Genomic DNA, 13357 nt, shown 5'->3' on the forward strand with positions numbered 1-13357 from the left:
CAGCTGGGCCGAATTGAAGGTTACCTAATGGAAGCCTAATTCAGCTGGACCGAATGGAAGGTTACCTAAAGGAATCCTAATTCAGCCTAGCCGAATTGATGTTTAACTAATATAAATATAGTTCAGCTAAGCTGAATTAAAATTTTTTTAAATTAAACCTATTTCAGCTGAGCCGAATTGAAGGTTACCTAATGGAATCCTAATTCAGCCAAGCCGAATTGAAGTTTAACTAATATAAATGTAGTTCAGCTAAGTTAAAACTATTTCAGCTGGGCCGAATTGAAGATTACCTAATGGAAACCTAATTCAGCTGGCTCGAATTAAAGATGGGCCGAACTGTAGTTTAACTAATATAAATATTATTCAGCTAAGCTGAATTTAAAATTTTCTAATTTAAACTTAATTCAGCTGGTCCGAATTGAAGGTTATCTAACGGAAACCTAATTCATGTGGGTCAAATTGAAGGTTACCTAAAGAAACCCTGATTTAGCTTTGTCGAATTTGTCGAATCAGCTAGACTGACATTTTTTTTTAATTTGGTTATTTTTTCTTTAATAATCCCGAAAAAAAATATTTCTTTTATTAGTGTCCGACATCACCGCAGGCAAGGCACGAACAATGACCATAATTCTCTCGGAATTATTCTCTTCGATTGGTTTGATACTACTACCGGGTATATCGATATTCTTCGATAGCTGGAGTCATTTATATGTTGCCATATCATCGTCCCTGCTATTATTGGTGATACCACATAGGTAAGTGAGGAAAGTCCCAACAGATCGAAACAAAAATAGTAATTTCCTCTCCTCCCAAACAGATGGATAGCCGATAGTCCTCGCTGGCTACTCGAACATCAAAAAATCGATAAGACCCTCACACTCCTCCTCGAATCGGCAGCATTTAATAATCGTTCAATACCCTTGGATATGGAACAACGTCTGGAGTATTTAGCCACGGAGTTACAAAAGAAACCAACGTCCACGTTTTGGTCATTGTGGGATGGTAAATCCCCTAGACTTTTTATCATCCTAATACATTGGGCTTGGGCCGTCTCTGTGGTTATCTATAGCGTTATGGTGGTAATGATACGTTTTGTGGATACGACACAATTGCATGTCAATACTTCGTGTTTGGGTAAGTTCGGAAGCATAAGGATACATTTGATTTTTGATATTGTTATGGAATTTTAGGTTTTGCTGAAATGTTGGGAATATTTTTGGGTCTCTATTTGACCCTTTATACACGACATAGGTGGCTGTGGTCTGGATATTTGATGTTGTTTGCTGGAGGCATTACATATCTGATTTGGTTTATACCCGATTCAAGTAAGTCGAATAGTTAAAGATTTATTTTATCTGTGATATTTAGATAAATCCAAATAGATACATTATCTATTTTATGAAACTAACATAGATAAATTATTTACGTTATCAAAATAACGTAGGTAACTTATCTAAATTATCGAAAGTAGATACATTATCTGTGTTGTCATAATAACATAGATACATTCTCTTCGTTATCGATATACGGTAGATGCTTAATCTACGTTATAAAACTAACGTAGATACATTATGTACGCTTTTAAAATTCCTTAGATAAATTATCTAGATAATGTTAGATAATACATAATTTATGTTATTAAAATAACGTAGATAAATGTATCTACGTGATCCAAATAACGTATATTCATTATCTACGTTATCAAACTAACGTAGATAAATTATCTACATTATTGAAATAAAGTAGTCACATTATCTACTTCATCCAAATAGCGTAGATACATTATCTACGTTGTCAAAATTACGTTTAAGCATTATCCAATTTATCAAAATAAAGTAGATACATTATCTATGTCATCCAAATACATTATCTATGTCATACATTATCTTCGTTATCCAAATAATGTAGACACATTATCTACGCTACTAAAATAACTTAGATACATTATCTACGCTACTAAAATAACTTAGATACATTATCTACGGTATCCAAATAACGTAGAAACATTATCTACGTTATCCAAACAACCTAGATAAATTATCTACGTTATCACAATAGCATAGATACATTATCAACGTCATCTAAATAACGTAGATACATTATCTATGTTACCCAAATAACGTAGACACATTATCTAAGTTATGTAGATGCCTTTGATACATTATCTACGTTATCAAAATAACGTAGATACTTTATCTACTTTATTAAAATTAGGTAGATAATTTATCTACATTATTGAAATAAAGTAGTCACATTATCTGCTTCATCCCAATAGCGTAGATACATTATCTACGTTATCAACATTACGTTTAAGCATTATCTACTTTATCCAAAGTTGATAATTTATCTATGTCATCCAAATAACGTAGATACATTATCTACGGTATCCAAATAACGTAGATACATTATGTACGTTATCCAAGCAACCTAGATACATTATCTACGTTATCAAAATAGCATAGATACACTATCAACGTCATCCAAATAACGTAGATACATTATCTACGTTACCGAAATAACGTATACACATTATCTAAGTAATGTAGATAATGCGTTATTATCTGCATAATACAAATACCGTTGATATATTACCTACGTTATAAAAATAACATAGATAAATTATCTACATTATCAACATAACGTAGATATATTATCTACGGCATTCATACAACATATATACATTATCTGCGCTATCTAAATACATTATCTACGTTATTCGAATAACGTATATTCGAATAACGTAGATACATTATCTATGTTATTCAAATTACGTAGATACATTATCTATGTTATTCAAATAACTTTGATACATTACCTATGTTATCCAAATAATTTAGATACCTTACCTGCATATAACAAATGACGTAGGTACATTATCTAAGTTAGATAAAATATCTACTTTACAAAAAATAACGTAGATAAATTATCTGCATTATCAACATAACGTAGATAAATTATCTACGGCGGTCATATCACATATTTACATTATCTACGGCGGTCATATAACATATTTACATTATCTGCGCTATATTATCCACGTTATCCAAATAACGTAGATACATTACTTACGTTATCCAAATAACGTAGATAAATTTTCTACATTACCTCAACAACGTAGATAAATTATCTACGATATTCAAATAAATTAGATAATTCATCTACGCTATTCATATAACTTAGATAAATTATCTAAGCTATTCAAATGACATAGATAAATTATATACGCTACTCAAATAACGTAGATACATTATCTACGTTATCCAAATAAATCATCTAAACTTTTCAAATAACACAGATGCATTATCTAACATAGATACTTTATCTATGGGTACAAAGTATATACTTTATCTACCTAATCTTAAATAATTTCCATATATTTCTGTTAGATAATTTATCTATCATCCAATAACCTCCCATATCGTCTTCACTTCCAGTTAAAGATGCCCACAAGGGAGCCTATGAAATGATTTTCTGGTTATTCCTCAAACTGGTCAATTCCGCCTCATTGGTCATCCTTACCGTATGCTCCGGAGAATTAGTATCACCCGAGAAAAGAGCAGCCCTCTCCCTCTCAACTGGTTGCTTTAGTCGCTTCTGGCTCTCCATTGGACCCTTCATATTGGTGCTCATCAAGTTTCATCGTCTGCTACCCATAACCATCTTTGCGACGCTGGCTTTAAGCAGCGGTGCCCTAATGTGTTTCCTCAATATCCACTTCTGTAATGATGAACAACCGAAGGTGAAGAAAATACCCACACCCAATACCTATCGTCGGAAATCTTCAACAATTCTATTGAGAAAATTAAGCTCCACTTTGGATGTTAATGCCCTCGAGGGTGGTGGTGGAAGTAGTAGTAATTCAGATACGGGTGGTTGTGATAACCCATCGCTGTCGGTTAGTATTGAAGAATTTTGGGAAATGTCGAGGGAGCTGCCCGATGAAGAGACAAGAAAAATGGATGCAATTGTGGCAGAGAATACACGAAGGAATTCATATATTTAGGCTGAGGATGGCTGTGGGATATGACTCAAAGAAAACAGACAAAGAATTAAATTATTTGAAGATTTAGTGGTATTTATTGAACCGATTCCTATATAGAATAGGTAAAATTAAATAGTAAAAATAAAATAATAATGTTTATACCAATAATGACAATAAAAATAAAAATAATAATAATAATATAAATAATAATCATAATTTTATTATAAAAATTAATTAACATACCTTATTAAATTCAGACATATTACCTAGGAAGGGTCCGCCTTAGAAAAAGGTTCCCTTGAGACAACAAATACATTGCTGGTCTGTACCATTGTGTTCTCAATAATTGAATTCATTTTCTGTTCTTAATATATATTATGTTGGGAACAGTTTTGATATTAACACCACTAGATGTCGTATGAGTGTATCTAAGCGCCATCTACTTTGACCCTAGGAACTATTCTCGCGCGTCATCTCACTGGGGTGTGACATGGCTAAAAATCTATACTGGTTTGTGTCCCTACTACTGGAACGTCGTACAGCCAATTTTAAAAGTGTTCCCACCGGACTAGTTCCGTGATTTTTTTGTCAATGAATAAATAATTTACGATATCTACGATAAAGAGATGATTGAATACGGATACGGATTACTTTGAAAAATATGGAATCTAGACCTGAAATTTATTTAAAAAAATCGTGCTTGTAAATTGTAAATTTTCTTTTAAATATTTAAAATTTCAAAAATCTAATGTTTAGTGAAGGCCTTGAATAATATTGAATAAAAACATGCAAATGCAGAAGAAATTTAAAAAATCCAAACTTGGGTATATGCCTCGGAATCTATATGTATCTATAGTCCTTGATATACGCCTGTCTATAGTCCCGTCTATAGTCCTTGATATACGCCTGTCTATTTTCCCGTTTATAGTCCTCGATATACGCCTGTCTATAGTCCCGTCTATAGTCCTTGATATACGCCTGTCTATAGTCCCGTCTATAGTCCTTGATATACGCCTATATAGTTCTTAAAAATCCACGTCTGTCTATAGTCCTTGATATACGCCTGTCTATAGTTCTTAAAAATCCACGCCTGTCTATAGTCCTTGATATACGCCTGTCTATAGTTCTTAAAAATCCACGTCTGTCTATAGTCCTTGATATACGCCTATCTATAGTTCTTAAAAATCCACTCCTGTCTATAGTCCTTGATATACGCCTGTCTATAGTTCTTAAAAATCCACGCCTGTCTATAGTCCTTGAAAAATATTCTTTAAAAAATCCACGCCTGTCTATAGTCCTTGATATACGCCTGTCTATAGTTCTTAAAAATCCACTCCTGTCTATAGTCCTTGATATACGCCTGTCTATAGTTCTTAAAAATCCACGCCTGTCTATAGTCCTTGAAAAATATTCTTTAAAAAATCCACGCCTGTCTATAGTCCTTGATATACGCCTGTCTATAGTTCTTAAAAATCCACGCCTGTCTATAGTCCTTGAAAAATCTTCTTTAAAAAATCCACGCTTAAAGGTTTCATAGTCCTTGAAAAATCTTCTTTAAAAAATCCACGCTTAAAGGTTTCATAGTCCTTGAAAAATCTTCTTTAAAAAATCCACGCCTTGAAAAATCTTCTTTAAAAATCCACGCCTGAGCCTCGGTTAGTCCTTGAAAAATATTCTTTAAAAAATCCACGCCTGTCTATAGTCCTTGAAAAATATTCTTTAAAAAATCCACGCCTGTCTATAGTCCTTGAAAAATATTCTTTAAAAAATCCACGCCTGTCTATAGTCCTTGAAAAATATTCTTTAAAAAATCCACGCCTGTCTATAGTCCTTGAAAAGTATTCTTTAAAAAATCCACGCCTGTCTATAGTCCTTGAAAAATATTCTTTAAAAAATCCACGCCTGTCTATAGTCCTTGAAAAATATTCTTTAAAAAATCCACGCCTGTCTATAGTCCTTGAAAAATATTCTTTAAAAAATCCACGCCTGTCTATAGTCCTTGAAAAATATTCTTTAAAAAATCCACGCCTGTCCATAGTCCTTGAAAAATATTCTTTAAAAAATCCACGCCTGTCTATAGTCCTTGAAAAATATTCTTTAAAAAATCCACGCCTGTCTATAGTCCTTGAAAAATATTCTTTAAAAAATCCACGCCTGTCTATAATCCTTGAAAAATATTCTTTAAAAAATCCACGCCTGTCTATAGTCCTTGAAAAATATTCTTTAAAAAATCCACGCCTGTCTATAGTCCTTGAAAAATATTCTTTAAAAAATCCACGCCTGTCTATAGTCCTTGAAAAATATTCTTTAAAAAATCCACGCCTGTCTATAGTCCTTGAAAAGTAATCTTTAAAAAATCCACGCCTGTCTATAGTCCTTGAAAAGTAATCTTTAAAAAATCCACGCCTGTCTATAGTCCTTGAAAAATATTCTTTAAAAAATCCACGCCTGTCTATAGTCCTTGAAAAATATTCTTTAAAAAATCCACGCCTGTCTATAGCCCTTGAAAAATATTCTTTAAAAAATCCACGCCTGTCTATAGTCCTTGAAATATATCTTTAAAAAATCGTTAAAATTTTGTTTTAAAAAAATCCCCCCGGTCTGTATTCCTTAAAAACCTGTCTAAGTCTTTGAAAACTATATTTTAAAAATCCACTCTTTGTTGTAGATGTGTCCGTGGTCTTCGAAGAAAATCTATAATCTTTAAAAATTTCCATGGTCGATTTTTCGATTCAACCGAATTTCAGTCCATATTTTTATACCCTTCACCGCACTGTGGTACAGGGTATTATGTCTTTGTACATATGTTTGTAACAGGCAAAAAAAATCGAGATAGACCCATGGTACCTTTTGAGAATATGCATAGAATCACTTTCTGAGTCGATTTGCGCATATCCGTCCGTCCGTCTGTCTGTCTGTCCATGTTAAATTGTGAACAAAGTACAGGTCGCATTTATGATCCGAATTGGATGAAATTTGGCATACGTCACTTATTTGGCCCAAGGACGAACACGATTGAAATTGGGAAAAATCGGTTCAGATTTAGGTTAGTTTCGTCCGATTTTAGGTAAATGGTGCACCAAAGTCCATAAATATCTTTCGATGTGCACGAAATTTGGCACAGAGTACTGAATTAAGCCTAGAATGATGTTTGCTAAGTTTCATGAAAATCGGTTCAGATTTATATACAGCTCCCATATATTTTCGTCCGATTTAAGGTAAATGGTGCACCAAAGTCCCTAAATATCTTTCGATTTTCACGAAATTTGGTACAGAGTACTGAATTAAGCCTAGAATGATGTTTGCTAAGTTTCATGAAAATCGGTTCAGATTTATATATAGCTCCCATATATATTTTCGTCCGATTTTAGGTAAATGGTGCACCGGAGTCCCTATATATCTTTCGATTGCACGAAATTTGGTATAGCGTAATGAATTAAGCCTACAATGATGTTTGCTAAGTTTCATGAAAATCGGTTCAGATTTATATATAGCTCCCATATATATTTTCGTACTATTTTAGGTAAATGGTGCACCAGAGTCCCTAAATATCTTTCGATGTGCCCGAAATTTGGCACAGAGTACTGAATTAAGCCTAGAATAATGTTTGCTAAGTTTCATGAAAATCGGTTCAGATTTGTATATAGCTCCCATATATATTTTCGCCCGATTTTATATAAATGGTGCACCAAAGGTCCTAAATATCTTTCGATTTGCACGAAATTTGGTACAGAGTACTGAATTAAGCCTACAATGTTTGCTAAGTTTCATGAAAATCGGTTCAGATTTAGATATACCTCCCATATATATTTTCGTCCGATTCAATGTAAATGGCGCACCAAAGTCCCAATATATCTCTCGATTTGCACGAAATTTGGCACAGCGTACTCAATGAAGTTTTGAATGACGTGTGTTAAGTTTCGTGAAAATCGGTTCAGATTTAGATATAGCTTCTATATCTGGCCAAATGAAAAATTTAGTATCGGTTGCAGAATGACATGTTTATGGATCCAATTTCATTTTACTTGTCCTTTAAAAATGCGACGTCTGTTAGGATGCATCTTTTGAATATACCCAAAGTGGTGAAGGGTATCATATAGTCGGACCCGTCCGACTTTACAACTTTCCTTACTGGTTTTGTTTATATCTGCGCATCCAAAAAATAAAGAAAAACTTTCTTCTAGGTGTTAAACCTAATTTTTATTTTCGCAAAACAAACCTCCGATCCATTAAAATTTGTTATTCAAACAGTGTCTCTTTCACATAACCTTGCTAATAAATAGCGTCAATTTGAGCAATTTTAAATGGGAGAGTGGGAACTCTTGACCAACCGCACGTTTTGTATACAAACCTCACAAGCGATCGAACTAACAAACAAAAAGACCTGCGAACTGGTATGCCGAGGTGTAAAACTTTTATTTTATAAAAACAAACATTTGGAAGCCCTCTCCCGCACCACAACAACAAATCAATAAATTACACAATTAATCGCCTATGCCAGACGACATTCAGCTCAGCTGAGTTGAGCTTAGCTGTGATTGTGGCCCATAAGCTTGTGCCGCCATAAAACATCTCTAAACATGTTTTAGTTTGCAAATAACCAGCTAGCGGAACGTGTGATCAAGTAGAAGACGAATAAACAAACGATAGTTACCAAAAAAAGTTATTGAAAAAAAACATAAATACACAAAAAATCCCCCATCTGATCCCCAATGACCTCTAGTCCGAATAGTGAAGATATAATTACCCAAATTACTGGAAACTTTGGAAAATGGCAGCTGAAAACATTGATTTTTATTTGCCTCTGCAAAATCCCCGCCACCTGGTTTATGGCCTGTATTAGCTTTACAGCACCAGTACCACAAACTTCGGAATTCCTCTGTATACCAGCTGAGCGAGATGTTGATCATCATACCATACGACCAGCTGAGATGTGGCTGAAACATCAAAATGAAACAACAACAAATACAACGAATGAATTACTGGAAAAGACAGATCGTGAATTTTTCATTGATCAATGTTACAGCTATCGGCTGGCGGATAGTATCAACCTAACCGAATATGAATGGAAAATTACGCCAAACAATCAAAGTAATTGGTTTGGGAATAGCGAAGTAGTTGAAGTACCCTGCGAACAATTTGAACATAGAGCGGAATATAAATCGCTCGTGACACAATTCGATTTGGTGTGTTCGCGGGAAATGTTGGTCTCATTGACTCAGGCATTTCATGCACTGGGTGGATTGATTGGTGGCCTGATCGCTTTGAATATTTTGAAATAGTATGTTGATATAAAGTTCAGAGAACGGAATATTTTTTTGAGGTCACAACACAAGTATGGATTTTTTAACGATTATTTTTCAACGGCTATAGACAGGAATGGATTTTTTAAAGGATATTCTCAAGGAATATAAACAGGCGTGAATTTTTAAAATAATTTTCAAGGCCTATAGACAGGCGTGGATATGGAAAATAATAAGTTATAGACTCCCTGGCCTGACAGCAGCTCGTCTATATAGACTCCCTGGCCTGACAGCAGCTCGTCGTCTATATAGACTCCCTGGCCTGACAGCAGCTCGTCTATATAGACTCCCTGGCCTGCCATCAGCTCGTATATGCCATCAGCTCGTCTATACTCCCCTCGGCCTGCCACATCAGCTCGTCTATATAGAGCTCGTCTATATAGACTCCCTCGTATATATAGACTCCCTGGCCTGCCATCAGCTCGTCTATATAGACTCCCTGGCCTGCCATCAGCTCGTCTATATAGACTCCCTGGCCTGCCATCAGCTCATCTATATAGACTCCCTGGCCTGCCATCAGCTCGTCTATATAGACTCCCTGGCCTGCCATCAGCTCGTCTATATAGACTCCCTGGCCTGCCATCAGCTCGTCTATATAGACTCCCTGGCCTGCCATCAGCTCGTCTATATAGACTCCCTGGTCTGCCATCAGCTCGTCTATATAGACTCCCTGGCCTGCCATCAGCTCGTCTATATAGACTCCCTGGCCTGCCATCAGCTCGTCTATATAGACTCCCTGGCCTGCCATCAGCTCGTCTATATAGACTCCCTGGCCTGCCATCAGCTCGTCTATATAGACTCCCATCAGCTCGTCTATATAGACTCCCTGCCATCAGCTCGTCTATACAGACTCCCTGGCCTGCCATCAGCTCGTCTATATAGACTCCCTGGCCTGCCATCAGCTCGTCTATATAGACTCCCTGGCCTGCCATCAGCTCGTCTATATAGACTCCCTGGCCTGCCATCAGCTCGTCTATATAGACTCCCTGGCCTGCCATCAGCTCGTCTATATAGACTCCCTGGCCTGCCATCAGCTCGTCTATATAGACTCCCTGGCCTGCCATCAGCTCGTCTATATAGACTCCCTGGCCTGCCATCAGCTCGTCTATATAGATTAACTTCAGCTCGTTTACATATACAAACCCTGGACTGCCATCAGCTCACCAACATGTAGACTTCCTGGCCTGCCATCAGTTCGTGTATATATAAACTTCATCACCTGGCTTCACCTTGTCTATATATATATTCTCTCTGCCTACGTATATTTATTAATATTATTTATTTTCCAGCATTAGCCCCAAGCGTCTCATGATGATAGGTATTGTTGGTCAAATTATTTGTGGTAATCTAACTGGCTTAGTATCCACATTTATACTACACGTCTACTATCGCTGTTTGACATCGGTGTTTTGTTCATTTATGACAACCTCTGGACAGGTTATAGGTAAGTTGCAAATCACACAAATAAATTATATCAACCGCAGATTTGGGAACTTCTAAATTCGGGACCTTAATATTTTATTCTCTTTTCGCCTATCGCTAATTTCCTTTTTTATATTTGCAGTTTCCGATATAACATCGGGTAAACAGCGAACCATCATATTGGTATTATCTGAAATGTTCGCATCCATCGCTCTCATCCTGCTGCCTGGTGTGTCTATGTATTGTGATAGCTGGACCTACCTTTACATAGCGATCTCCTCATCCCTTTTACTTTTTATAATACCACACAGGTTGGATTTCGATATATCTTTCCATCTGAAATTGTTTCTAATGTTTTTACGTATTTTTTTAGATTCATAACAGATAGTCCCCGCTGGCACCTCAAGCAGGGCCATATCGATGAAACCTTGAAAATATTAAGCAAGGCAGCCTCTATTAATTGTCGCCAAATTCCCAGTGATGTTATGCCACGTTTAGAACAGAAATCATGGCAAATGAAAAATAGTCGAATGCCATCCTATTGGACCATATGGGATGGTAAAACTCCGAGACGTTTTATATTTATGCTCCATTGGAATTGGTCCGTATCGATGGTTATTTATACCGTGATGATTTTGATGATTCGACTGCTGGGTGTAAAGTATATGCATGTCAATACCTTTTGTTTGGGTAAGTCCCGTGGGGAAGGAGGCAGGGAATTATTTGAAGAGATGAAGGTATAAGGCCTCCATGGTCAGGGAATCTGAAAGGAGTCTTCATAGATGAGCTGAAAAGAAGACTTAATAGACTATTTATGGAGTTGACGACCTGAAGGGATTTCCTATAAGCAATCCGTTAGCCTAGCTAAAGCGAGGGCAGGGAATCTAAATATATACGAGCTGAAACCAGGATAGACAGCCTTTATAGACGCGTTGAAGACAGACCAGGGATTCTATATATACACGAGATTAAGTAAGATCAGAGAATATATTTATAGACGAGCTGACGCCAGGTCAAGAAGCCTATTTATAGACGAGTTAATGAGAGGTCACAAACTATATATAGACAAGCTGAAGACATGAGGAGCGGTTGACAGGCCAAGGAGTATATATAGACCAGTTTATTGCAGTACTGGAAGTCTATATAGACGAGCTGATGACAGGCCTGGTTATCAATATAGACGTTGAACTAATGACAAGTCGGGACCCTATAATATACGGCGAGCTGAAGTCAGGTCTAGGAGTCTCTATAGACAAGCATAAACCAGGTCAGGAAGACGGGCTGAAGTCATGCCAGGGTGTAGGAGAGGAGCTGAAGCCAGGAAGGACGTCTATATACAGAGGAGCTGTAGCCCGACCAGGGAATAAATATATAGACGAGGTGAAGCCTCGCCAGAGTGTATATATACAGATGAGCTGAAGGCAGGCTAGGTGGTCTACATAGACAATGAGCTGTCGACAAACGAGGGAGTCTACATAGACGAGCTGATGACATGCCAGGGGGTCTAAATAGGTCAGGAGTCTATATATATGGACGATCGAAAACTCTAGACGTCTTAAGTACCAATGAAATTAGTTTTAGATGAGGGTTCTGAATATCATATCTAAATTTCGAACCTAATCGATATTTTCCATTTACTCTTTAAGGCTTTGCTGAAATTTTGGGAATTGCTATGGGCCTCTACATAATCATGTATACCCGAAAGCACTGGCTGCATTCTGGATGGTTATTAATTCTGGGAGGAGTTACCACATATTTTATATGGCTATCGCCGGATGGAAGTAAGTACTTCTTCAAAGCACCCTATAAATTTCCAATATAACAATTTTTCTCTTTACAGTTAAGGAATCCCGCAAAGCTGGCTACGAGCTGTGCTTCTGGCTGATATTGAAAATGTTAAATTCCGCAGTACTGATCGTTCTAACAACACGCACCGCTGAAATGGTGTCCATCGAAAAACGACCTATGCTGATGCTTTCCACAGGATGTTTCAGTCGTTTCTGGTTAACGGTGGTCCCTTTTACCCTGGTAGTGGGTAAAATTCATTATCTTCTGCCGATGACAATGTTCGCAACTGCTGCAATAAGTAGTGGCATTATGTTGTGTTATTTTAATCGACATTTTCAAAATGCAGATGTCAAGCCGACTATTGTTCCTGCTAAGAGTTGTACATACCGGAAGAGATCGTCGTTGCTTTTTGGAGGGAAATAGGCGAAGGTCTCTCAAAATATTTATATTTTTTCTTAAATAAAAATCTGCAGTATTTATTTTTCAATTTATTTAAAACCAGTCCATATTTTCTTTTCTAGTTGGGGGAGGAAGCCAGAGAATCTATATAGACGAGCTGCTGTCAGGCCAGGAAGTCTATATAGACGAGCTGCTGTCAGGCAGGCCAGGGAGTCTATATAGACGAGCTGCTGTCAGGCAGGCCAGGGAGTCTATATAGACGAGCTGCTGTCAGGCAGGCCAGGGAGTCTATATAGACGAGCTGCTGTCAGGCAGGCCAGGGAGTCTATATAGACGAGCTGCTGTCAGGCAGGCCAGGGAGTCTATATAGACGAGCTGCTGTCAGGCAGGCCAGGGAGTCTATATAGACGAGCTGCTGTCAGGCAGGCCAGGGAGTCTATATAGACGAGCTGCTGTCAGGCCA

The 13357-nt window shown here is 36.9% G+C and overlaps 1 protein-coding gene across 1 annotated transcript; it reads left to right on the forward strand.

The window, feature by feature from the left end:
- The first annotated feature begins 8694 nt into the window (after positions 1–8694).
- Positions 8695–12918, forward strand: LOC133330006 (solute carrier family 22 member 3-like). The gene is made up of 6 exons (XM_061538466.1): positions 8695–9263; positions 10575–10729; positions 10850–11018; positions 11081–11397; positions 12354–12488; positions 12548–12918. The coding sequence occupies exons 1-6, from the start codon at positions 8695–8697 to the stop codon at positions 12916–12918; spliced, it is 1716 nt and encodes a 571-aa protein (XP_061394450.1).
- Positions 12919–13357: the final 439 nt, after the last annotated feature.

Source organism: Musca vetustissima, unplaced genomic scaffold (assembly GCF_032173495.1).
Source record: "Musca vetustissima isolate MV318-11 ecotype Yass unplaced genomic scaffold, APGP_CSIRO_Mvet_v1 utg67810, whole genome shotgun sequence".
NCBI classification, from domain to species: domain Eukaryota; kingdom Metazoa; phylum Arthropoda; class Insecta; order Diptera; family Muscidae; genus Musca; species Musca vetustissima.